Raw genomic sequence first — 27,220 nt, 5'->3', positions numbered from 1 at the left:
ATCTATAAAAATGTGAATAATGTGGAGAAAGTGAATAAGGAAGTTTATTTCCCCCTTCACATAACACAAGAATTAGGGGTCAGCCAGAGAAATTAATAGGCAGGAGGTTTAAAACAAACAAAAGAAACTACTTCTTCATACAACACGAAGTCAAACTTGTGAAACTCATTGCCCGTGGATGTTGTGAAGGTCAAAACTATAACTGGATTCAAAAAAATAATTAGTTAAGTTCATAGAGGATAGCTCCATCAATGGCTATTAGCCAATATGGCCCAAGATGCAACCCCATGCTCTGGGTGTCCCTAGCCTCTGACTGCCAGACAGGATGGATCACTCACTAATTGCCCTGAGGAAATCTGTTCATTCCCTCTGAAGCACCTGCATTGGCTGCTGTTGGAAGACAGGATACTGAGCTAGATGGACCATTGGTCTGATCCAATATGGCCAGTCTTGCGTTCCTCTTTTCTAAAGGAGGAATGCTAATTTAGCACCAAAACAGCCAAAAGCAGTAGGGAAATTTGCAATTGCTTGTTATATTAGAAGTGATTTAAAATAATCCACTAGCATGCAAAGCAGATTCAACCATCCAAATGCACCCATTTACTCAGAAGTGGCTGCATAAACAGATAATATTGAACGAATACACACTTTCTGTCTGTGTGTAAAATACACACACACACACGGTATACATACATATATAAAAAGCACAACAAAAACACATTAAAAGAACATTCTTTAGGTTGCAAAGTCAAACACTTGAAAGTCAGGAAATGCCAGATTTACATGCAACCTGTTTTTCAATTTTAAAAAGAAAAAGGTAAAAACTAATTATTTTATGTGCAAATGTAACAATATCCTACCACAATCATGAATCATCAGTAGGATTTCAACCTTTGGTATTACAACAGAGATTGCTTCTACTAGAGCTACTTACAGGACTAAGAACATCAACTGGCAGCAGGAGAAGGCTGTTTTCTCATACAGGACAGGGTAAGAAATGGGTTACTGGGTTCAGATGGTGGATCCAAGGAGGACCCCAGCCCAGCTCTCTCCCTCATGCTGCTGGAGTTGGGGGAGTTCCTGCCCAATGTGTTGACCCAGAGAGTGGATTGGTATCATGTGCTTGGTCTATGGGATGGCTTGAGGAAGCACAGCTCATATTCTCTCCCCTTACCCCTCCTCTCCCCAGGGAGTTTGGGGAGCTCCTAGTCTATGGGACCACTTGGCTCCATGTGTTGCAGCCAGGTAATTTACAGGGTCAGAGGAACCCAGCTTGGCTTTCCATCATTTCCCCTCTCCCCTGCCCCCAGTAGCTCCCAGATGTTCGCAGCGCAGTATGTGCTGCTGCTGTGGTAGCAGCAGCACAAGCCTGTTCAGTGATTGACAGATTGTCAAAATCTTCCCAAGGAACACAAGTGAGAGAAGGAGCATTTTGATTTTTAAATCATTTATATTTTAGTCAAATCTCAATGGAACTTCATGGGACAAAGAAAAGCTACCTTTGCAGCCTGAAAAGATTCTCCCTCTCAAATATCAAAGGTCTGCTGCAAACAGTGGAGGTGTGAGAACATCCCAAAGAAAGGTTGTAAGATTCCTTTATAACAGAAAGAATTAGGTAACCCAAATTATAGGGGGTGCCACCTTAATAAATTAATTACTTTTATTTAAAAATCTAGCAAATCATGTCAGAACATAACAACTAGTGTTAGTAGTATATGATCAGTTTAAATTACTCTGTATTATGTAATCTAACATAAACCTTGCCTAACCTTCCTCAGCAAGACATTACACTCACATGTGTTACAAAGAACTTCTTGAAAAGGAAAAAGGTTTAAGAAAATCCCGTGAAAAGGAAACTATATATGGAAGAATTTGCTTACTGTTAGAAGTTTGGTTGTAATTCCAGCATCCACCACAGCCTTGTGCATAGCACGCAGAGTCTCTAACTCTGGAGCAGCAATAAACACTACATAGGGCATAAACTCTGAAGTCCTCAATACTTTCAAGGCCTAGAGACAAGAAAACACACAAAAAACAAACAAAAGCAAAAACCCCCAAAACACTAAATTGAATTAGTTAAAAATGAGAATAAGTCACTAATCAGTGAAGTACTGCAATTTTAATCTGGTACCATTAACAAAATAACAAGACAATTTTTGCACTCCTATCCCATCCTCAAAGTGCTACCTCGCCAAAGGATGGTATGAAACTCCCCTTTGAAATGTTCAACATCACTCTTACATTGGTCAAATGGGTTACTGATCACCAATGCAAAACACTCTCTGTTACAGGCCTGAACTGCCTTTGCACATTTTTGATCTTTTCCACCTTGAAATTTCAAAAATCCAAACTAACTTGTGAGTCTTCCATGGTATTGTAGGACTCAAGACTAGCTTAAAAGTCTTCAAACTTAAAACATAGCTCTTCAACACTCTGATATTCATCTTAGGATACATGACACATTACATACCTGTGGATTCACATCCAAGATGCACGTCCTTCCAGTCTGAACCACTTCAAGGATGGAATCTATTTTGGTGCCATAAAGGTTTCCTTCATACTCTCCATGTTCTAAGTATCTGCCAGCTTTAATATCTGCCTCCATTTCAACTCGTGACACAAATCTATATGCTTGCCCATCTTTTTCATCATCCCTTGGCTTTCGTGAAGTAACTAAATAAAAATTTTTGACAAATCACTGGATATAAAAAACCTCAAGATATCTGAAGATTGATTGGCTTGCCATGTACATATAATATGTGTCTTTTCTGTGTGTGGAACAAACCACTGTCCAAGCTCATGTTCAAAACTTATGAGCATAATTCCTCCCAAACCCATTCCCTCTGCCCTTACTCTCTTCCCTCCCTCATTTCATCTACCCTTTTATTCATTTATTCCCTCACCTTCACCATTCCATATCCCAAATTCATTATGCCTCTTCTTCAATCACTAGTGCGTAAGATTTTCAACAACACCTAAGACCATTTTCAAAGATGACTTAGATACTTAGGTGCCTAAGTCCCACTGACTTTCAATGAGACTTAGGCTCTTTCCAGCTGATCCCACAACACTCATTTATTTCTCCCTCTCTCTCTCTCTCTCTCTCTCTCTCTGAGACACACAGTGTGGAAGTGGAAAAGCTGTAGAAAAACACTAACCCATTCCTCCTTTAAGACCCACTTCTATTGTAAAGCCTATGGTAAATTTTCAAGTGATAGTAATTAAGCAGTTGGCCTGCAGAAGCTTCTAATATTTGTCTTATTTATTTCTTATAATAGCATTTTTTAAAAAATTGACAACTAAAACCATCTAGCTGTGCTCAAAATTTCCCTACATAAATGCATGTTCTTTTTATAGCTTCTCTGGTGGTCCCTCCACAACTCCTTTTTGTTCTGTACAGCACATAGTACAACGGAGCCCTGATCCTGAATGTGATATTGTTATACAAATGAATAATAAAATATTAAATGTGTTTTATTATAGTTAAGTAGTTTTCATCATTGTCATCTTCATTATTATAGAAAACCACAAGTCTCACCAGCTTCTTACCATGCATCAGATACCACAGTGATGAGTATGGTATAAAAACCTAGATGGACTAGATAGGGTATCTGAGGAGTTTGAAATGCATTTGGATCGTGAGCAATGGCAGACTTCATATCCAAAATAGATATTATGAGCTCTGCAGAGGAGGGAAGGTAGACTTTGCACAGAATCCAAATCTATAGAATCCAGAGGATTACAACTCAATGCCAGACGGTATGCACATACACATCCCAAGAGTGGGGATCAATATTGATAATACACATCTAAAAAGTGGGGATCAATACTGACAATATTTGAGGGACAACACAACCTTGATAAAGAGAAAAAAATATTTAATGAAAAATCTGAAAACATTTTACTGTTCAGTTATAGAAACTGTGAAGCCTTTCTGAGACCATTCCTATCTCCAAGTAGGAATATGTATATACACCTCTACCCCAATATAACGCTGTCCTCGGGAGCCAAAAAATCTTGCCGCATTATAGGTGAAACCCCGTTATATCGAACTTGCTTTGATCCACCGGAGTGTACAGCCCCGCCCCCCCCGGAGCACTGCTTTACCGCATTATATCCGAATTCATGTTACATTGGGTCGCGTTATATCGGGGTAGAGGTGTATTTATTTATTTAGGTGTAGTTCTCCATATGAAAGCAGTTTTAAGTGTACATCATTTATATCCACATACTCACACACCTATGCATGCACGTGTACAGACATACACTAATATTACTGTATATGTACTTATATGAATCTCCAAATAAGTTATTATGGTAGCTTGATTAAATAGTATTTAACTTTACATGTTTTGTTTATATGTTGCTGGTTTATTGCTTGCTAATTTGCCTTGTCTATTTAGGTTGTCAGATCTTTGACACATGGACCACTTCTTCTCTGAGTTCTGTGACATTCCTATTCAAGTGGCCAAAAGTGCTCTAAATAGATTTAAACAATAAATTAACAAATAATAATGTTGGCACATATACTAATTGTGAGATTTCATTTATTACTTATCTGCAGTTATGACATCTTACAGAAACCTATAATTTGTTAATTTTTAGACAATTTATTGTTAATGTCATGTTGTGCATTACCCTTTGCCTACGTGGATTATTAACCTGATTCCCAGCATAGGTTCCTTTGGACAGATATGCACACTGATTCTAGTGGCATGGACCAGTTTGGGGGTTTGGTGAGCATTACAGATTACGGATACAGGAAAGAGATTAGGACTCCTAGGGCTATCCGGTTTCCCCGCCTCAGTCACAAGACACTCCTGGCTTGTCTTTCAGACTTGCCCACATCCCCATTACTGCCAGTCCCATTCTTTGCCACACACTATGAGGCAGAAGAGAACAGATGGCTCTTAGAAGTGGCTGGGCATAATGGGTATGGAGCAAGGAAACTGTTCTGTGCTCAGAGGTCAGCCAGAGGGGTGGTCTGGCAGACAGGAAGGAAGGGGTTCTTTCAGAAAGTGCGAGGTAGGAGAAAATTCTTATAGTGCAGGAAGGGGCGGCTCTTTCAGCAGCTAAAAGGAAGAAAGACCAAAGCAGAGAGGGGAAAAAGGGCTGGTGTTGGAAGAAGTAGGAAGAAATTACATTAACTGGCCTCTCATCCCTCAGTTTATAACATTAACAACCAATAAAATAGAATTCATAGTTTATTAATCCCTAGGATACTATGGGTTAAATCCATGAACTAAAATTTTCATATGAAGTTTTAGTTTCACATACAGAGAAAGATAAAGAGTTCATTTAAACAATAAAATGAGTTTCCAAGCAAAATTCTAGTAAATGTTCATTATTAAAATTTATCAGGAATTTTAAGAAGCATTCAGATAGTGATGATAATCTGAACTATAGGAAAACCCCAAAATAGATATACACCTCTACCTCGATATAACACTGTCCTCAGGAGCCAAAAAATCTTACCGTCTTATAGGTGAAACCGCGTTATATTGAACTTGCTTTGATCCACTGGAGTGCGCAGCCCCTGCCCCCTCGGAGCACTGCTTTACCGCGTTATATCAGGTTGCATTATATCAAGGTAGAGGTGTACTTGAATAATACTTGCAGATGAATGCAATGGAATTCCTGTCTTCAGCATAAGCAGACAAAAGTTTGGCTGGTAGTTAGATGTCATTAACGCAGAAATAGGGTTTTCCTACTTATTGAGGAGATTGAAAACATATTTCATTCTCCAGTCAAAGTTTTCAACCCACAATTATTACTCCCAGATTGAGTCACTACAACAAGCTTCAGATTAGAGTAAATTTTTCCACATGAATTACTGGCTTCAAAAGGATCTGACAGTGGGAGTGTTGATAACTTACATGGCACTGTAGTTCCAAACCTAATGGGATTTAATACTATAAATCTGTTTTTCAAACTTCTTCGACCCACTCCCTGGGCCCCTATTAAGACCAATGTCTTCCTCTGAAAAGGAGGCATTTTGGCTACCTCCTCATATATCTGGATTTCATGACGATCAAATTCTACATAGAAAAAAGTAAGAAAATATTAAATGAGGATCAAGTCATTACCATTTGTAGAAAACTTCAGCAATTCTATTTTGTATTCACATATTACCTATTACAGTAAATAGTACTTAAAAGGTATTTTTATCTGATATTTTTATCACAATTTTCTTATGTATAAACAGAAATGGGAATACTGTAGATTCTTTCAATGACCATCTACTCTAAACAGTGATTCTGTAATAGGATTGTTTTTCGGAAATTTAGGCAATACTCACACCATGCATAGGTGCTGACTTTCTAATGTGCCGTGGGTGCCCCCCAACCCCGGCTCCGTCCCAGGCCCCATTCCCACTCCATCTCTTCCCCAAGGGTCCTTGCCTCTTCCCACCCCTGCCCTGCCTCTTCCCACCTCCTCCCTCGAGTGCGCTCCACCCTCGCTCCTCCCTGCTCCCCCCCCCCAGCGCCTGCACACCGTGGAGCAACTGATCCAGGGTGGGCAGGAGGTGCTGGGGGGGGGGGGGGTGTAGGCACTGATCAGCAGGGTCTCCAGCAGGCAGGAGGGGTTGGGGGAGGCATTGATGGGGGGCTGCCGGTGGGTGTTAAGCACTCAACATTTTTTTTCCCGTGGCTGCTCCAGCTCTGGAGCACTCATGCAGTCAGTGCCTATGACACCATGCCAACATTTACCACTGTGCCAGTGGTGTTTAAGCATTTAGAAAATTGTTCTTTGATCCTTTATTCTGTCCCCTAATGCATCTGCTCAAGAGTAACAACTTTTCTTTGGGCACCATGTCTTTACCATAAAAACTACCCTGTTTATAATTTCTGATCTAGCTGATCGATTTGCAAATCAAGCTACTATAATTTATTTTAAAACTTTCTCCTATAACACAGACATTCACTGTCATGGTAGCTTAATCTGCTTTACCCAGTGTGATAACCTACATTTAAAATGCAGATTCAGAAACTCTACAACATACTGGACTTGTACACTATTCCATTGGATTTTACTCATAATGTAAGACTAAAAAATACCTGCATTTCTAGTTGTGAGATACATCATCTTTTTCTTTTTTTTGCTACTTATTGTTCCACAAAAGGGCCCTGAAAGTAAAACAGACAAGAATACTGAAAGCTCTCAAACTCACTTTTTGATAAATATCTTTTCATGGTGGCTTACTCTATGTAGATTTTAGGATTAACTAAAAATATATCCATATTTTGAAGGATGGTTGCACTTTTTTTTTAAACCAGAGACACAGTATGATCTTTATTGGAGAGACTAATCATTATTAATCCTCTTTGCATATACTTTAAATGGTATAGCAGACACATAAAAGCTAATACTCTGCATAAATATACCAGAAAACAAAATAATTTTCTAGAAACGAATAGGAAAGGACCAAAACTGTTTCCAGTAAATATTTATATTTGGGCTGTCGATTAATCGCAGTTAACTCACGCGATTAACCCAGAAAAATTAATCGTGATTAATAGCACTTTTAATCGTACTGTTAAGCAATAGAATACCAATTGAAATGTATTAAATATTTTGGATGCTTTTCTACATTGTCAAATATATTGATTTCAATTACAACACAGAATACAAAGTGTACAGGGCTCATTTTATATACTTTTTTATTACAAATATTTGCACTATAAAAATGATAAACAAAGAAATAGTGTTTTTCAATTCATCTGATACAAGTACCATAATGTAATAACTTATAAATGTCAATTTTTTTTGTTACATAACTGCACTCAAAAAACCAAAACAATGTAAAACTTTAGAGCCTACAAGTCCACTCAGTCCTACTTCTTGTTCAGCCAATCGCTAAGACAAACAAGTTTGTTTACATTTATGGGACATAATGCTGCCTGCTTCTTATTTACAATGTCACCTGGAAGTGAGAACAGGCATTTATATGGCACTTTTATAGCCGGCAATGCAAGGATTTACGTGCCAGATAAGCTAAACATTCGTACGCCCCTTCATGCTTTGGCCACCATTCCAGAAGACATGATTCCATGCTGATGACACTCATTTAAAAAAATGTATTAATTAAATTTTTGACTGCACTCCTTGGAGGAGAATTGTATGTCTTCTACTCTGTTTTACCCGCATTCTGCCATATATTTCATGTTATAGCAGTCTTGGATGATGATCCAAGCACATGTTGTTCGTTTTAATAACACTTTCACTTCAGATCTGACAAAATGCAAAGAAGGTACCAATGTGAGATTTCTAAAGATAGCTACAGCACTCGACCCAAGATTTAAAAATCTGAAGTGCCTTCCAAAATCTGAGAGGGACGAGGTGTGGAGCATGCTTTCAGAAGCCTTAAAAGAGCAACACTCTACTGCAGAAGATGCAGAATCTGAACCACCAAGAAAATCAACCTTTTGCTGGTGGCATCTGACACAGATGATGAAAATGAATATGCATCGCTCCGCACTGCTTTGGATCATTATGGAGCAGAACCCGTCATCGTCATGGACAGCATGTCCTCTGGAAGGGTGGTTGACGCATGAAGGGACATATGAATCTTTAGAGTTTCTGGCACGTAAATATCTTGCGATGCCGGCTACAACTGTGCCATGCAAACACCTATTATCACTTGCAGGTAACACTGTAAAGAAGAAATGGGCAGCACTATCTCCTGCAAAGGTAAACAAGCTTGTTTGTCTGAGCAATTGTTCTACAATTTTACATTGTTTTATTTTTGAGTGCAGTTTTTTTTTGTACATAATTCTACATTTGTAAATGCAACTTTCATGATGAAGAGATTGCACTACATTATTTGTATTAGGTGAATTGAAAAAACTATTTCTTTTGTTTTTTACTGTGCAAATATTTGTAATAAAAAGTAATAATATAAAGTGAGCACTGTACACACTTTGTATTCTGTGTGGTAAGTGAATATATTTGAAATGTAGAAAACATCCAAAAATATTTAAATAAATGGTATTCTATTGTTCTTTAACAGTGTGATTAATCGCGATTAATTTTTTTAATAGCACAATTAATCGTGATTAATTTTTTAATTGCTTGACAGCCCTAATTTTATATATATATATATTTTAAAAGCAACTTGAAAATGGTCACCCTTTGGTTGATTTTCCCGCTTAATTTTACCATTCACCAGCAGGTGGCAAAAGGGTTCAGAACTCTGAAAACAGTGAGTGCACATTCTAATCCTCGCTCTTAGTCAAGGTAAAAATAAAATACATTTGTAATAACTAGCGTTTATTTTATGTACTGAAACCACCCATGGAGCCTCTTTTATAAGGTCTGCCTTATTGTGTAAATGTAAAAAGCAAAGCAAGCTAATCATAAAGGAACCCATCTCTGAACATGCATTAAACCTTACCCGAATTATCCCAGTCCCTCCTAACAAATGCCTTCCGCTTCTCTTCCAGGAACTGGCTAGGTATAAGGCCAGCACTTCCTCCTTCTTTGACATGGCTAGCCTGAAATCAAGTTAATAAGCTATAAATCCCCCATGACAAATACTTTAAATTTTAGTCCAACGATGCAATCAAGCAGCAAACTTTCAATCAGACATTCACTCCTGAAGACTGGCTTCTTGAAAGATGTCACACTGTCAGTTAGGATTTCTGGAGGCTAAGCACTGATACATTAGTGATGGACACCTGAAAATCCAAATTTAGCACACCATGCTTCCCAGAAACACAGTGCGGTTTGCTGGTTCTCTAGTCCACTTAAGCATCATAATTCAAGGAACACGGCTAGAGTAGACACACAGAAAACTACTTATTGATAATAAAGTTATTGTACTGTTTACCACATCAATTATTAAATCTCTAATTCCAGAGGTTTATATTTCAGCCATTAAAAAAAAAAGTTGCTAAAATGTACAATTACCAAATTGACCAAAATGGCTCAGAAAACACTTAACAAAGCCAAACATAATTTGTTTGAAAGGATTCTGCATGGCACAACATCAATGGAGCTCTGCTGCACACTTATGCATTTATCCTGCATTCTTGTTGGAATCCAGAGGCCCTAACTTAAGCATGATTCCAAATATAGGCACCTGACGCACCTATTTTTTTGGTCATTTCACGAACATGGAATATTATCCTTGCCAAATAACTGACCATATCTTAAAATTCCACTGTCATTGTACTGTTTTACTACTTCTTGAGAGAGAAACTCATAGATCTAGGTTTTATAAACCAAAAATTATGATTAATTATGAAAGCTTACAAGTCAGATATTCTCTACTGAAATCATTTTATGGTGAGAGTCCCACTGTCAGTAATTCAGGACACAAAAATGTGAAATTTTATAGTTTTGGTCCTCTCAATAGCAGCTACATTCATCCATTTCTCTTAAAAAGGAATGGTATAAACAGCAGGCTGAGTCATATTTTCATCTTATTAGTAGCCAGGTGGAATGAAGTTAGTATCTCACTTTTTGCCCACTCAAGAAATACTGGATGGATGCTGAAAAGTCTCTAGCTGTAGGAATTCAATGACATCTATTTTGGTACACCTGCAAGTTACTACTTACAACACAATACATCGTTGTTCATGTCAACAGACAGAATGAAATGCAAAAACCCACTAGAGATGGTTTGTGTGAGAGGGCTTTTGGTTTATTTTGTTTGGACTCTTGCAAGTTGCCAGCTGGAGGAGTTTGAAAAGACAGACAGGTGACATGCATGCATGAATGTCTCCAATATACTCTTGTGAAGAGATTCAGAGTGCCTAACTTCTGAAACACATTTATTTGGCAGTAAGTAATTATGCAACTATTTTTTTCTTCTTTATTTTCCCTTCTGTAGTTACTGTAGCTGGCTGGTTAGAAGAAGATGGGAATTTCAAACACACAAAAGGAGTGAGATGGAAATCCAACTCTTTGAGCAAACAAGAGAAAAGATACCTGCATCATAACTGTTGTTCTATGAAATGTGGGTGCAGACATGTATTCCACATATGTGTGTGCATGGGATTACTTTGCAATATTCATCATGCTCACTCCTGCCCCAAACCCCCCTCAGTTCCTTCGTGCCAAAATCCCCGGCTGAAGACTCAATTGCAGAGGGGTAGAGAGTAGGTCATGGAATACATGTCTGCACCCACATCTTGAAGAACAGTTACAATACAGGTAAGTAACCATCTTTGAGTGGTGGTAAACATGTATTCCAATCAGGTGACTCATAAGCAGTTCCAGCGGGCAGCGGGCTCAGAATTATTTAAATAGTGAGTGCAGAACTGCTCCCCAAAGTTTGCAGCCGATCTTGATGCTGTGGTGATAGCACAATGTCTAGCAAAAGTATGTACAGAAGCCACATCACAGCCCTGCAGATATCTACTACTGAGACACCACTAAGAAATGCAGCTGATGTCACATGAACTCTCGTTGAATGAGCCCACAAATGATGGTGGAGGTGTTATCTGAGTCACTTCATAAGCCATAGTAATTCAGGCAGTTATTCACTTGGAAATAGTCTGAGCAGAGAATGGTTGTCCCTTCATCTGCTCAGCATAGGAAATAAAGTGCTGAGGTGATGAATGAAACAGCTTAGTCCTTTCTAAATAAAATGCCAACCACTACATCTAAACCAGAGGTTCTTAAACTGGGGGTCGGGATCTCTCAGGGGGTCACGAGATTATTACATGGGGGGTCGTGAGCTGTCAACCTCCACCCCAAATCCCGCTTTGCCTCCAGCATTTATAATGATGTTAAATATATTAAAAGGTGTTTTTAATTTATAAGGGGGGGGGGGTCGCACTCAAAGGCTTGCTATGTGAAAGGGGTCAACAGTAAAAAAGTTTGAGAGCCATTGATCTAAACTATGCAGATGCTGTTCCTCCACACTTGAATGTGGTTTGGCAAAAAATATAGTTAAGTAAATAATCTGATTAAGGTGAAACTGAGATACTACTTCGGACAAAAAAATTGGGTGTGGTCTTAAAGCCATCTTGTCCTTGAAGAACTGAGCATATGAAGGATCTGCCATTAAGGCCTGCAACTCACTAATTCTTCTTGTAGATGTTATAGCCACTAGGAAGGCAGTCTTCTGAGAGAGGAGAGCCCATGAACATGTTGCTACCGGTATCAGCTCAAATGGTAGACCAATCAGTGCTGGCAGGACCACGTTAAGGTCCCAAAATGGCACCATTTTTTTTGCTAGTGGAAAAAGATGGATAATACCCTCTCAAAAACCTCATAATCATAGGGTTTGAGAATACCAACTTCCCTTGAATGGGAGGATGGAAAGCTGAGAATGTCTCCAAGTGCACCTTCAGGGAGTTCAGAGTGAGGCCTGAAGATTTCAAATGCACCAAATACTCTAAAACGTGGGCTGAATTTGCATGGACGCAGGGTTAACTGGCATGGACGCTGCCCAAATCAAAAATTGTTTCCACTTAGACAAGTAATGGCCCTTGTGGCTAGTTTTCTATTACTAAGCAGAATATGGTTAATTGCCTCCGAGAGCTAGCCATGCAACATCCACACAGTAAGGTGCAGACTGCTCAAAGCTGGATGAACAACCTGGCCAAGATATTGAATCAGTGGGCTGAAAAAAGAGGAAGAGGCTTGGGAGGTCAAGGTGACAGAGAGAGGAGGTTGGAAAATTAACATTGCCTCAGCCATGCTGGTGCAATCATAATAAGTTTGACATGATCCAATTTGAGCTTGAGGATAGCCTGAGGGATCAGAGGAATGGGGGAAAAGGCATACATCAGGTTCCCTCCTCAATTTAGAGGGAAGGCCTTGATAAGAGACCTTGGGCTAAGCCAGACTCAAGAGCAGAATTGATGACATTTTCTGTTGTCCTTTGTTGCAAAAAAGTTTATGGTAGAGATACTCTATTGCGGAAAAATGGACCTCAACACACTCTTCTTTAGGGACCACTCATGGTTGATCGAAAAAGATCTGCTGAGATGATTCGCCATTTGGTTCTGAGGGCCTGGCAAGTATTCTGTGGGTATAATATCTTCCTTGATGCAGAAGTTCCAGACCTTTATTGTTTCCTGACAAAGCTGGTTGGAACAAGCACCGCTCTGGTTGTCCACATAATACACTTCAAGGGCAGTGTCCATGAGAATATAAATTCATGCCCCCCAGATCTGATCCTGAAGCACCCGATAAGCATTGTATACTGCTTGAAGTTCCAGAAGGTTTATATGACAGGAAGCTTCCTCTGACCACAAACCCTGAATATTTAACTCTCCCAAATGTGTTCCGAAACCAATTGGGGAGGCATCATAACTACTGTCTTGGTTGGTGGAAGGTGGGCAAAGGGGACTCCCTGACACACAATATTGAATTCCATCCACCACTGTAAAGAGTGCACAATTTTTATGGCACCTGGACAGGGTGTCTAGCAGCTGGCAACACAAGTGAAAATCTAACTCCGGCCACAACTGAAGAGGGGGAAAATGCAACCTCGTGTGTTTCACTACATACGTGCATACCACCATAGGGTCCAGTAACCTCATGCGTACCCGGATTGTGGTCAAAGGGTGCAACTGAAGATCCCAACAAAGGTGATGAATTGCCTGGAACAGTTCAGACAGAAGAAAGGCCCTCAAATTCATAGTCTATCAGAGCACTAATGAACTCCATTTTTTGAGTTGGCTTCAAAACTGATTTGCTCCTGTTTCAGATCAGACCCAACTGATAAAAAAAAGTCTAGTGTGAGCCTGATGTGACAGAGAGCCTGTTCCCTGGATGCACCTCTCAGTAGCCAATAATTCAGGTATGGAAAGATATAAATTCCCCTTCTCCTGAGAAAGGCAGCCATCACCGCCATGCATTTAATAAAGACATATGGGGCTGATGACAGTCTGAAGGGAGAACCGTGTACTGGTAGTGATGGCTGGTGATGAGGAATCTGAAGTACTTCCTGTGGCCTGGGAAGATTGCTACATGAAAATAAGCATCCTGGAGATCGAGAGCAGCAAACCAGTTGTAATTCAGAGCAGGAAGAACAGTAACCAGGATAACCATGCGGAATCTCTGATAAGTTTGTTGAGATCAAGGACAGGTCTCATTTCTTCCTTAGATGTGAGGATCAGGAAGTATCATGAATAAAACACCTTTCCGCAAAGATGACAAGGAACCTTCTCTATAGCGCCCAAAGTACACAGGGTTTGTACCTGCTGTAAGAGCAGTGACTCATAAAATGGGTCCCTGAAAAGGGACAGGGTAAGAGGATGGGAGTGGGGAATGGATAGGAACTGAATGGCATAACCTGATCACCCAGTGCTTAGGACCCGTCTGACCATAGTTATTGTCTCCCAAACACTGTAGAAGCAAGACAGCCTGTCCCCAAATAACTGGGGCATAGAAACGACATTGACAACTGAGGTGCTGCTCTCAAAACACCAGTCAAACAGACTGTCTAGCAGAAGGAGGAAGATAGGCCATTTGACTAAAAGTAGACCCAGAAGGTTTCTTCCTCCACGATTTATGCCCCTTTCTGGGGAAATCTTGTTTCCTTGCAGGGTAGGAACACTGATAGAAATATCATTGAGGATGATATTGCTGCTGCTGCTTCCCGAAATGCAGTGTCTTTGCAGCCTGGGTATAAATCCCCAATGAGTGTAAGGCACGCAGGAGTCTTTCAAAGAGTATAATGTCTCATCAGTTTTCTCTGAGAACAGGAGATGACCATCAAACAAGTCCTCTATGCTTTGCTGGATCTCAGGTGCTATGCCAGAGTTTTGTACTCATGAGGCCATGAGCCTGAACGAAGCATCTGCTATATCCAGGGTTGATTGTAAGGATGTCTTGGCCACTAAACTTCCATCCATAAAAAAAGCCTTGAACTCCTCCTTAGAGGATACTGGTAACTTGTCCACAAATACAGACAAACTGTCACAGTTCACAAAATCATATTTTGATAATAGAGCCTGATGGTTTGCAAAACGCATCTGCAAGGAGGAAGTCAAGTAGATTTTTCTCCCCAATCAACATAGCATTTTGGACTCCTTTTCTTTAGGCATAGATTTATATCTTCCTTGTCTCACTCGCTCATTTGCTGCTGTCACAACCAGGAAATTTGGAACTGGATGGGTGAAAAAGGATTTGAAGCCCTCCATTGCCACATAGTATCTCTTGTCAGTGCACTTTGCTGTGGGTGTTAACAAAGCCAGGGTATTGCATAATGATTTAACAGACTCTAGTGTTGCTTTGTTTATAGGGAGGGCAACTCTCCCAGGAGCCAATTGCTGGAAGATATCTTCCATTTTATGGGTGTTTTCCAGCACAAACTTGGCCTGAATACGTAAGGCCGATGCCATGTGTCTGAGCAGATCTTGATATGATCTGAAATCCTCTGGTACTGGAGATGAGGACTCGAGTACCACTGCATCATCTGGTCACGAGGATGACAATGTAGTTGGGGCCAGTGGAATCCCTTGAGGAATTACATCCAACCATCCCAAAGGCTCAGAATGTCCTAATGCACAGGGAGTGCGCCTTCTATTGTGCCTGCAGGACTGATGGTTCTGGCGGGGAGACTCCTGGAGGTACAGGTGATCGCCTCCTATAGCAAGCTGACGACTGGGACTTTGCTGAGCGAGAGACTTCTCAGAGATTTCAGGGAGGCTGCTTGGCATAAGGATACAGCATCTGAGGCCAGTAAGAACTAGGTCAGGGTCCCTTGTCTCTGCTGTGGGAACGATATCAAACCTGGTACCAACTATGACTCCTGCTGTGTCTTGACAACCTTCAAGAGTGAGATGGGGAAGAGGAGGGAGATATCTCCTGCACCATCCAACCCCCCCAGTTCCCCGACAGCCCCCCCGGGACCTCTGCCCCATTCACACACACCCCCATCCCCTGACCGCCCCTGGAATCCCCATCCCTGACTGCCCCCCGCCGCCCCATCCAACCCCTCCTCTCATTCCTGATGGCCCCCCCAGGGCCCCTGCCCCATCCAACAACCCCTTCTCTCTGTCCCCTGACTGCCCCGGGAACCCCTGCCCCTGACTGCCCCCCGCCGGCCCATCCAAGCCCCCTCTCATTCCTGACTGCCCCCCGGTACCCCTGCCCCATCCAACTACCCCTTCTCCCTATCCCCTGACTGCCTCCGGAACCCCTGCCCCTGACTCCCCCCTGCCACCCCATCCAACCCCTCCTTTTATTCCTGACTGCCCCCCCAGGACCTCTGCCCCCATTCAACACCCCTGTTCCCCGCCCTCTGACCGCCCCAACCCCATCCACACCCCCGACCCCTGACCATCACCCCAAACTCCCCTGCCCTCTAGCCAACCCCCCCACTCCCTGCCCCCTTACCGTGCTGCCTGGAGCACTGGTGGCTGGCGGCGCTGGTCCCCAACATTGAGGCAGGTAACACTGTCTGCTCGAGAAGGTGCTGTTTTAATCTTACATCACTAGTTACCTGTGTCCTCTTTTTAAAGGACTTACAAATAGAGCATCTTTCTTTAGTATGCCCTTCCTGAAGGCACAATAAGCATCTGGGGTGGGGATGGTTATTGGGAATAGCTGCCCCACAAAAAGGGCAATGTTTTAATTCCGGTAAGGGCATCCTACCAGGAGAAGCTACCTGGCTACTAACTATTATTAACTAACTAAGTGTACTAACAGTAACTACACCTCTACCCTGATATAACGCTGTCCTCGGGAGCCAAAAAATCTTACTGCGTTATAGGTGAAACTGCGTTATATCGAACTTGCTTTGATCCGCCGGAGTGTGCAGCCCTGCCCCCCCGGAGCACTGCTTTACCGCGTTATATTCGAATTCGTGTTATATTGGGTCGCATTATATCGGGGTAGAGGTGTATATACAAAGATGACACAAAAAGCTGTAAAGGCAAGTGAGAGGAAAGATCACACTAAGTGCTCCAACACTAGCCGCGAGCCGTGAGAAGGAATGGAGTGGGGTTAGGGTGGTGCTGCCCTTTTATAGCCATGGGAAGAGCTATGAGGGGAAGGAAGCCAGTGCTGATTCTGTGGGTACTGCTAGGCAAAATTATCCAGCTTTGGTCCGCTGGGTGTGCACACACCTGAGTGCAACACATGTCTGCAACCACTCGAAGAAGAACCTGCTCTTCCACAATCACTGTCAGAGGGAGGTTCACCATAATTAACTGACAACCTAAGACTTAATACTTTGCTGGAAATTATCTCTCTACAATGAATTTTGGAATATAGCAGCTTCAGACCAAATAAGTAGTAGTATAAAAAGGATAGAGTGGTATAGATAATACTGAAGTGAAAGACTGAATGATATAAAGTTGTTTTAAAAATTTGAAGTTATGCTGGAGAGTGAAAAGCAGGATCAATACTTCTTCCTAAAACTCCTACCAACAGGATTAGATTAATACAAATCTATTACTATTATAAATAATAAAAGTAATAAAGGTCTCAGCATTTTACCAACCTGCCACCAATTTGAGTCTTCACGGTTTACGATTTGAAGAATTTCTCCTTTAGAAAATTTCAAACCTGCTTCTTTGCATGGGATCAGGTTGTCATTGTATGGATTATAATCAAAATGACACTTCACAAATACCTGAAACACATTGTAAACTTTTAAAGCTTAAAAGATTGGATATCAACAATTGCTACTGATATCAAAAAGTCTCATTACTTCATTAATAAAGCCAAAAATGCTTAGTAACTTTGCTAAGGACATACAAAATTTCATTAATGGTTAACAATTTGCCTTGGCCAAGCGAAATACAAGCTATTGGAGAAGATTTAAAGAACATTTTGCCTGATATATGTACTGATATTATACCAGTGGAGAGCACATTAAAGTAAGCAGCAATACTAAAACAGTCTCAAAAAGCTTCTCAACCCAGGAAAATACAAAATTTGGCTTTTTAAAAAAAATTATACATATATTGTCTAACTGGAACTGAAACACTCATTTTTACACTTCAGTATAAACCACAACTCAGCATTCTGACATGCACGAACCTGAAATTAATCTAAAATATGCATTTCTGAGAATGTGAGCACTGGCCTTGGGATCTGTGAAATTCTAAGTATGAACTTAGGCTACGAATTGTCGAGATTTCAAGCAGTCACTTGTCTTGCTTGTATTAAAGGCCTTCCTCTCAGAGTTGCTATTGGAAAGGGAACTGGCAGTAAATTGCCCCCCTTCTCTGTAGTTCCAGTGCTTCAGAAGATGGGGATTTGTGTGCCTTATCCCCTGTAAAGGAGAATGCATCTCTGACTAAAGCTCAGTGCGTTCCTATAGCTCCTGCTTAGCTCAAGCAGTCTTTTGTCTTGCATGTACTCAAGGCTGGTCCTGGAGAATTTATGTTTTTGATAACCATATTCAGAAAGATAAATTTACCACCTGCAAAGAGCTTTTTTTTAATCTTCAAATCCATCAATTTAGAACAATGTATTTACTCCTTCAGTGTACAAGTGAACAGGAACAATCAGTTAGAACACTGAGCTTTTTGGCACCTCACATTCCCTCAAGAAAATCAACTTCTGAGGAAGTGTCTCTCTCTCTCAAATAAGAGACTGTACCCAAATTCAGCCAAGCCTCTGAAAACTGCAGTTTGCTCAGTAGAAATTTGTTAGAGACTGGCAGCAGCACCACTCTCTGAAGAGTCTGCCTGCACAGAGCATTCTTCATCCCTATACATCTCCTGTGGACCGACCAGACTAGTCATGTGCCATTCCAGGGATGAGGGATTGGGCCAGACTTTACCTGCAATTGCTTCTCTCAACAGCTGAACAATTCTGTGCTGCCAGGCACTGGAATTGAGAGCAGGAAGAATGTCCCTCCTGTGTTCTCAATGCTTCCATTGCTACCGCCAAGGCAGCATGAAGGAGGAGGAAGCAATGTGACCTGAATGCAGAGAATGCGAATGAGGAGCTGGTGGGAAGGGAAGAAGTGGAGGTGGGATAATGAAATGAGTTGTGTGAGGGTGAATAAAGAGGAGCAGAGGAGTACTGATAGCCTGGGTCTATAGCCACCTTAACAACACTTCAACTACAAGATCACATACTATTTTTCTCCAGAGTGTGCTATAACACAATCTCAATTCTAGCATTTCTTAACTTCTTAGTGCTTGATATTGCAACCTTAGCTTTCTTTTAATGTGGGGAGGGGGGCAGAAAGTAATTAACAAATATATTAAAATAAAAACTAGTTGAAAGTTTTCTATCAAAGCTGCTTAGAGAGAAAATTGAGTTTTTGACTAAAATTGTTTTTGTGGAAAATGTCTACTTTCTATGGAAAACTGATTTTGTCAAAAAACTGAACATCCAAAAACCAAACCCCTCCCCAGCTGGACTACAGTTTTCAGGATGCACCGTAGCCATGCAACTGCCATTATGTATGCCTCTGCTCACCAAGAGTAAAGACCCATATGCATCATGGGAGATGTAGTTTGTCAAGGGAGCCCAGCCTACAGAAGAGAATGAGAGCATTATGCACTGCAGAAGCATTTCAGAGTAGAAATATTTTGGGTTTTGGCCAAAGTGTTCTGGGTTTTCAATTTTTCATGGAAAACTCAACATTTTCTATGGGACAAATACCCCATTTTCTGAGGGGATATTCATGGGTGGGTGAACAGGGACTTTGGCAGATCCATAAGCCAGAGCTGTCTCTGCCAACTGGGTGCAATCAGGAAGACCTGAGCTCTGTCTTGGTGGATCTTCCATAGAACCTGTGGTATCAATGGGATGGCAAGGAAGGCATACTCCAGGCAATCCGTCCATGACACAAGCAGAGCATCTCCAGTTGAGCCCCTGCACAGGGCTGCTCTGGAGCAGTATTGAGGAAGTTTCCTGTTCCCCCATACGGCAAAAAAGTCCCAGTCTGGTGTTCCCCATTGAGAGAAAACACTGAGAACCAAATTGTAAACCTCCCATTTGTGATTTGCAGAAAAATGTCTGCTCAGACAATCTGCTAGGGAGTTTTGCACCCGTGGTAAATATGCTGCTGGTAGGGCTATGCGATGGCTGATGCACCAGTTCCAGAGGACGCTTGCCTCTATGCACAGGGAATGACAACTTGTTCCCCCCTGCTTGTTTATATAAAATACCGTTGTCATGTTGTCCAACATTTAGACATGTTTGGGTTGGATGAATGGGAGGGAGGTGTCGCAGGTTCAACGGATTGCTCAGAGTTCTAGTAAATTGATATGCATTCTGGACTCCCATACAGCCCAGATACCTTGTGCCATATGATCACCCACGTGAACACCCCAACCCAAGAAGGAGGCACTGTTAACAATGGTTGCATCAGGAGTCAGTGTGAGAAACGGAATCCCCATCCAAACCTTTTTCGGTTTCATCCACCATCTGAAAGAGTCCAAAACTTTGGAAGGAATGGTCACTTTACCATCTATATTGCCATTCTGATGTGTCCATAGAGAGAAGCCAGGCTTGTAGGCAACAAAGATGAAGTCTGGTGAATGGCATCACATGTGTGCAAGAGACAATGTGGCCAAGGAGGGAAAAGCAAGTTTGGACTGACATCCTGGGTCTGATACTGACGTGATGTATGAGTGCACTCATGGCCTGAAGCTGATCAAGAGGTAGATATGCTCTTGCTGTGGTTGAGTCCTACATGACCCCTGTAAAGTTTATGCATCTTGTGGGGGTCAACATGGACTTTTTGTGATTGATGCAGACATCCAGGGAAGCCAGAAGCCTGAGCACAACACTGGCTGTTCACTAGACTTCCTCATAGGAATTGCTCTTCAGAAGCCAGTTGTTGAGGTAAGGGAAGCCTGTAAATCCCTTCTCATCCAAACTGCCACTACTGAAAAAAACCTTTGTAAAGACCTTGGGTGTTATAGCTAGGCCAAAGTGAAGGACACTGAGCTGGTAATGTGATTGATTGAAGAGGAACCTCCTGTGAGTTGGGTGGATGTCTTTGTGAACATATGCATCTTTCAGGTCAAGAATGTCAAACCATGTGTCCTCCTCTAACAAGGAAATTACTGATGCCCAAGGATATCATGAGGAATTTGAGCTTTCAAATTAATCCATTCAGCTGCTTCAGATTGACAATTGCTCTCCTTCCCCCATTCTTCTTGGAGGTCAGGAAGTAAGGGGAATAGAATCCCTTCCCTGATGTAGTGGTGGAACCCTTTCTACAGCTCCCCAGAGGAGAAGGGGGCTTGCTTCTTGTTGTAGAATTTGCTTGTGAGAGTGGTCCTTGAAATGGAACAGGGAAGGGGATTTGTGAGTAGGAGATACCAGAAACATGATCAGATAGCTACCATGAATAATCTCTAATACCCAATTGTCTGTAATGGCCCCCCCAGTTTTTGGCAAATTAGGTAAGGCAGCCTCCAAATACCAGGGGAGGGGAATGAAGCAGCATCAATAAGGGTATGCAGGTCTTAACAGACCTATCAAAAGAAACTGTTCATTTGGAGGCTGGAATATGATGTTTCAGTTGATGTTACAGTGGCTGAGTTCCTGGGTCTATAAACCCTCTGTCTCCTCTGTGGTGGCTCCTGAGGATGTTGGTGGTTAAAAAGCTGAGGAGATCATCTTGCCCTATTCCCCTTGTCTATGGTGTTTTCTCTGAAGGGTGGGAGTATAAATGCCCAGCAAGCAAAGCATTACCCTTAAAGACTCAAGGAGCGGAGAGACGATCATGAAACAGGTTGATACTATCGAAGGGCAGATCTTGGATGGTACTCTGCACTTCTCTAGGGAAACCTGAGGATTGCAACCCATTAATCTCTCCTCATAACAATGGCTGCAGCCATCTTTCTAAATGAGCAGCTTAGAGGGAAGCTTTGGCCACCATCCTACCCTAATCCACTAAGGCCTGGAAGTGGGCCTTATCCTCAGGGAGCTTGTCCTTGAATTCCAAAAACTTATTACAGTTGCTAACATCGTATTTGGACAAAAAGGCTTGGTAATTTGAGCTCCTGAACTGGAGTGAGGTGGATGAGAAGACCTTTCTCCCTAGCAGATTGAGTCACTTGTGTCCCTTATCAGAGAGCGCGGGCTTTGGGTGCTGTTGCTTGTACTGTTCTGTAGCTACCTGCACTACCAAAGAGTTAGGCAGTGGGTGAGAAAACAAAAACCTCTCCCCTTCCCCTCCAGGAAGGAACAAAGCAGTGCTTTTTGGCCCTCTTTGGGGTGGGCACACAAGAAGCCAGCGTGTGCCAAATCATGTTTGCCAGGTCCACGATGGCCTCATTGATGGGGAGGCCCACTCAGCAGGGACCAGAAGGTTGCAGAATGTCCAGCAAACTGTGCTGAGGCTCCTGGACCTTCTCCAGCTCAATCTGTAGCTCTATCGTCACCTTGTGCATGAGCTCCTGGTATTGCTTAAAGTCATCTGAGGGAAACAGAGAGGCTAGAGTAACCACCTCATTCAGTGAGGATGACAAGAACTGTTGGCTTTGGCTCAATTTCCCCTTCCAAATATTCTGACAGTTTCAATTGTGGGTAACTGGGTGATGATAAATAGGACTCCTAAAGTGATCCTTGGTGTCTCTGGTAGGCTCCCATAGTCCCCAAGATTGCCAGTAGGATGGATCAACTGGTGGAGGAGGAATCCATGGCATCAGATACCACCTGTCCTTTGGCTTGTCATATCTGGTCTGGGATTGGAATCCTGATCATCTGGGGCTCTTGTCTCACGTTCCCTCTGCCTGATGCTGCAGAGGATCCTGCAGAGGCTAATACTCATCTGAAGAGAAAGCTGATTCCTTATCTCTGGTGGAACCAATGGTACAAATGGCTGACTTGGTGGAATAGTCTCTTTCCAGGTGTATGCGTGTCCAAGAATAGAGATGATCCCAATAGGAGGGTGAATGAAGGTAAGGAAGAGCAAACCTGTCCTCCAGGGAGACGCAGATCTCAGAACACCTTGTAGTCTGAGGAGAGTATATTGGCAGAGCCATTGGAACCAGAGCTTCTCTGGTCACCGTGGCGGTTGGCTCCTATCAGGGCCATGTCGTTATTGGTACTGCATAAGCTTTAGAAGTAGATGGGAGCATCAGAAGCTGTTTATCACAAGCCTTCACCATCAGAGCCAATGTCAGAACCACTGGATCTATAACCTTGTGTGCCTCCTCCTTCTGTCAAGATTTACTGAGGCTTAAGCCCTTAGAGCCAGTGCGCCCTGGCTCTTTTGACTTTGATGGGGTCAGGGAGGGAGCCTCTCTCTTCAGGGCAGTTTTAGACGAAGATGACTTGTCCTGATGTCTATGAGACTGCATCTCATGTGAAGCTTTCTCCCTAGGCTTAACAATTGTAGCCTCCATTCCTGAACTTGTGCTTCGAGAGGCATAGCCCGCTTGTTGAGACTGATAAACAGAGGTGTCCCCAGACCGGATCTGATTGGGGCTTTATCGCCTTCTCCACAAGATGTTTTCTGAGTCTCAGTTCCTGACCCTCACAAGTTCTGGGGGGAAAAGAATGGCAGATGCTGCACTAGACAGAAATATGAGCATCACCCAGGCAGTAGAGGCACTGTTGATGTTCGTCGCTCACTGAAAAGGAGAGAGGGCAAGAAACAGTTTTTGACATCTGAGACCCTGGACATAGTCCCAGACTGCTTAGGGTGAAAACATCCCCTGGTGGGGAAGAAAAAGGAAAAAACATTATTTAACTATACTATGTAGAACTTGCTATAAAAATACTAAAAACTGCTGAAGCTACTAAAAACGAACTATTTCAAATATCCTAAAGCAATGACAGTAAGAAAAAAAGGAGCAGAGAACACCAAAGATTCCGACTCAGACCATGCAGCAGTAAGAAGGAACTAGAGGGGCATAGGCTCGCACCACCATATATGCCCTTAGTTTGGAGCACAAGATCTACAGCTCATAGGCGGGCTAATGAATACCACTTACAAAACTTTCCAGACTCAGAAACATGGTGCGCATGCATATCCCATATGTGAAATACACATAGGGACCATCATTCGAAGAACAAGCTAAACTTTATTGCTGCCAGTTCTAGCCCAAGCACATGTGTGTCCACAGGACTGGCTCTGACTGAAAGTGAATGTCTCCCTAGGACTAGTCTCAGACAATAATACCAACAGGGATCTAGAGGCATATAAAAAAAGGTAGGTCTCCCAGAGATCCAGGCATATTACAAAATACCCTGAATGAACTGTCCTCCCAAATCTTTGCATTAGTTGATTCCATCCAGAATTTTTTCTTGAATACAAACAAATTCAGCCATTTCAAAAAAGAAAATTGGTCCACCTCGTTTGGTACTATAAAATGTAGGGAAACAACTCCCAGATTTTGCACCTGTACTTGAACAGGCAATGAACTTCACACAGTTAATAAAACCTTGTGTTATTTTTCTTCCTAAAAAGCAAGTAAGGGCAGGATGAACAGAGGGGACACAGGAGGCATCTCCTGTAATTTTATGCAGTACCACCTGGCCATTACTGAGGGTGCCCAATCTTGTACTTATCAGTGTTTTTCTCTAAGAGTGAAGAAGCCTACCCATTTTAAATCACTCAATGAGATGGTATGTTAGATAACCTTTCAAATGTGAACGGACTGTAAGCAATGTAGTGCCGTCTGCCTGATTCTGCAAACAGCCTGAAACAATGATTCATAGATGTGAACTTCCTCTGACTACCAATAATCTAGACACTTTAAAATGTAATCATTAACTATCTAATTTATTCTTTTAGCAATGAAATGAGGAAAGGGTTGAGATCAAAATCCACAGGTCAGGGGTGAGAAACTGGGAGTTGCTACAGAAAACAAAGTACAAATGAAAGAAAGAAACAGAAGGGGGAAAGAAGAGAAACAGTGGGCAGAAAAACAGCAGTTCTAAAGTAGAGTACGTTTTCCCTTCATGCAACAATAAGGTACTGAAAAGATAATAAATCTGCACAAAATAAGTTTCACAAATCCAGTCCAGCCTTATGCTTGAAGGTTTGACGTTTCAATTTTGAGTCTTTTAATAAGTCCTTTTAACTAAATGATATTTAAAAGCCTTTTACCTTAGTTCTTTTGGCCCATGAGTTTTAAAACAAATAAAAGGACGTTCTTCATCACACAGCGCATAGTCAACCTATGGAACTCCTTGCTTGAGGAGGTTGTGATGTCTAGGACTATACCAGGGTTTAAAAAGAACTAGATAAATTCATGGAGGTTAAGTCCATTAATGGCTATTAGCCAGGATGGGTAAGGAATGGGGACCCTAGCCTCTGAGTAGGATATGCAATTTTGAACCCTTTCAATGATTTCTGCCTCTTGACTACAGAGTTAGACTCATCTTCAGGCTTTAGTGCCACACTAGTTTAAAAATGTACCAAACTAGAGAAAGAAGGCCGAAAAACTGCTCTTCAAAAGGCTACACTTTGAAACTTGGTTTCTATTTCTTGGTTTCTTTTTTGTTCATACAGTTAAAAGAAAAAAGGATCCTTACCTGATAAAGGAACAGCAGTAGTGTTACTGAGTAATCCTTAACGGTCTTTGCAGAAGCTAGACTTTGGTGAGGAAAAGAAGCTTCTTGTTTTCTGGGCTACTGATTATCTGAATTGAAGGTTCCAACAGGCTGAGGGTCAATTTGTGGGTGCCCAAGTTGAGACACCTTAAAGGGGCCACATTTTCAGAAAATGTTGAGCATGTATCCTCTGAAAATCAGGCCATATTTTAGTAGTCTCAAGTCAGTCAGACAAAAAAAGTACACCCACCCAAAAATCACTAATCAATCACTTTTAAAAATCTTGCCCTCAGCGTTCTAATTGGCTTTTTCTGCTGCCTCATAAGGTATACACAGAAGGAACAACCCATCAAACCAGACTGAAGATACAGAAATTATATTTCTTCTTGCAATTTTCCATACCATGCTGATTTGTGTTAGCCAAAACCTTGGGCTGAAAAAAGTTTAAAGGGGATCTTATGATCTGTCTCTTCATACTATATAATACCTAGCTCTAATATTGCACTTTTTATCAGTAGATTTCAAAGCACTTCACAGTTTTTAATGTATTTATTCTTACAACACCACTGTGAAATGAGGACAGTAGCACTTCCTTGTTTTTACAAATGGGGATTTGAGGCACAGAGAGGCTGAGTGACTTGCCTAAGATCACATAGGAAGTATTTTGTAGAGCAAGGAACTGAATCCCGGTCTCCCAAGCCCTAGGCTAGTGCCCTAACCACTAGACAATTCTTCCTCTCAGTTAGGCCTCTGAGGCAACTAAGGACATAAAGATCACATGATTTACTGTAAGCCATCATATGTTTCAGTAAAATCTTATTCAGATTTTTCAGGAATATGATTTATTTTGTGCTTTAAAAGAAATCTACCTTTAAATGGTCAAACCTATAGTGTGGAGCCAATACTCGGGGCAAGGGCAGCACGTGGAGCCCCGTGGGCCCCCCTACCTAGGAGCTGGACATGCTGCTAGCCGCTTCCGGGGCGCAGCGTAGTGTTGGAACAGGTAGGAACTAATCTGCCTTAGCCAGGCAGTACCGCTGACGGGACTTTTAACGGCTAGGACAGCGGTGCTGACTAGAGCCGCCACGACCCAATGTCTTCCATTCCGCAACCCACTACTGGGTCGCGACCCACAGTTTGAAAACCATGTTATCTATAGGGACAGTGAGGGGGAAAATAATTTGAAGAGTTTTGACTGGAAGAACGTGCCTACCAAACCTGGCAAAGCACTGAAGCTGTGCAGAGAAACAATTCACCAAAGCAACAACAGAAGAGTCCGAAATACTACAAGACCAGAGACACTGAAAAGAAGCCAACAAAATGTGCCAAAACAGACAAAATAGACCAGAAACCCTCCAAATACAGAGAAGCAAAGTAGGATAAAACAAGCTCTGAGCTGACTCATGAAAGGATTTCAGCAGATGACAAAGGAACAAGTAATACTTTTGGAATTAAATAACCAGAAGCACTGACAAAAAGCACCACGAGTTAAATAAACCAGAAGAATTTATTACAGATCTGACTGGACTGGCTGATTCAAAAAGAAAGGATATAAATACAGGAGAAAAGGCTACCCTGGGACATGTGACAACAGAAGTGGAAGCCCCAGAAGTCAGGCTACGTCACTTAAGGAGAGCTCTTTTACCAATCAAGGCAACACTAAGTGGAAAGTCCTGAAAACTGAGGTAAAGGCAGCTAGGAAATGAATGCTGATCAGACAGTATGAGGGAGGACAGAGAAAAGGAAAGGAGAGAATCTTGCTTGCTTGATACCACCATCTTATTTAGGAGAGTCAAAATCTCAGAGTTTAGTTAGTTTTGCCCTATCT

The 27,220-nt window shown here is 41.9% G+C and overlaps 1 protein-coding gene across 3 annotated transcripts in view; it reads right to left on the bottom strand.

The window, feature by feature from the left end:
* MPP6 (membrane palmitoylated protein 6) overlaps nucleotides 1-27,220 on the bottom strand; it is a 134,506-nt gene that overhangs the window by 7,322 nt on the left and 99,964 nt on the right. For all 3 annotated transcript variants that reach the window (XM_034760648.1, XM_034760646.1, XM_034760649.1), the window contains exons 6-11: nucleotides 17,411-17,542; nucleotides 9,395-9,494; nucleotides 7,059-7,127; nucleotides 5,877-6,038; nucleotides 2,471-2,673; nucleotides 1,881-2,009 (exon numbers count right to left, since the gene is read on the bottom strand). In XM_034760648.1, the coding sequence (XP_034616539.1) occupies nucleotides 1,881-2,009; nucleotides 2,471-2,673; nucleotides 5,877-6,038; nucleotides 7,059-7,127; nucleotides 9,395-9,494; nucleotides 17,411-17,542 (795 nt within the window). The remainder of the gene's footprint in view (nucleotides 1-1,880; nucleotides 2,010-2,470; nucleotides 2,674-5,876; nucleotides 6,039-7,058; nucleotides 7,128-9,394; nucleotides 9,495-17,410; nucleotides 17,543-27,220) is intronic.

This window comes from Trachemys scripta, chromosome 2 (assembly GCF_013100865.1).
Source record: "Trachemys scripta elegans isolate TJP31775 chromosome 2, CAS_Tse_1.0, whole genome shotgun sequence".
NCBI classification, from domain to species: domain Eukaryota; kingdom Metazoa; phylum Chordata; order Testudines; family Emydidae; genus Trachemys; species Trachemys scripta.
Note: the sequence above shows the minus strand (reverse complement) of the source record. Positions and strands in the feature narration are given on the sequence as shown.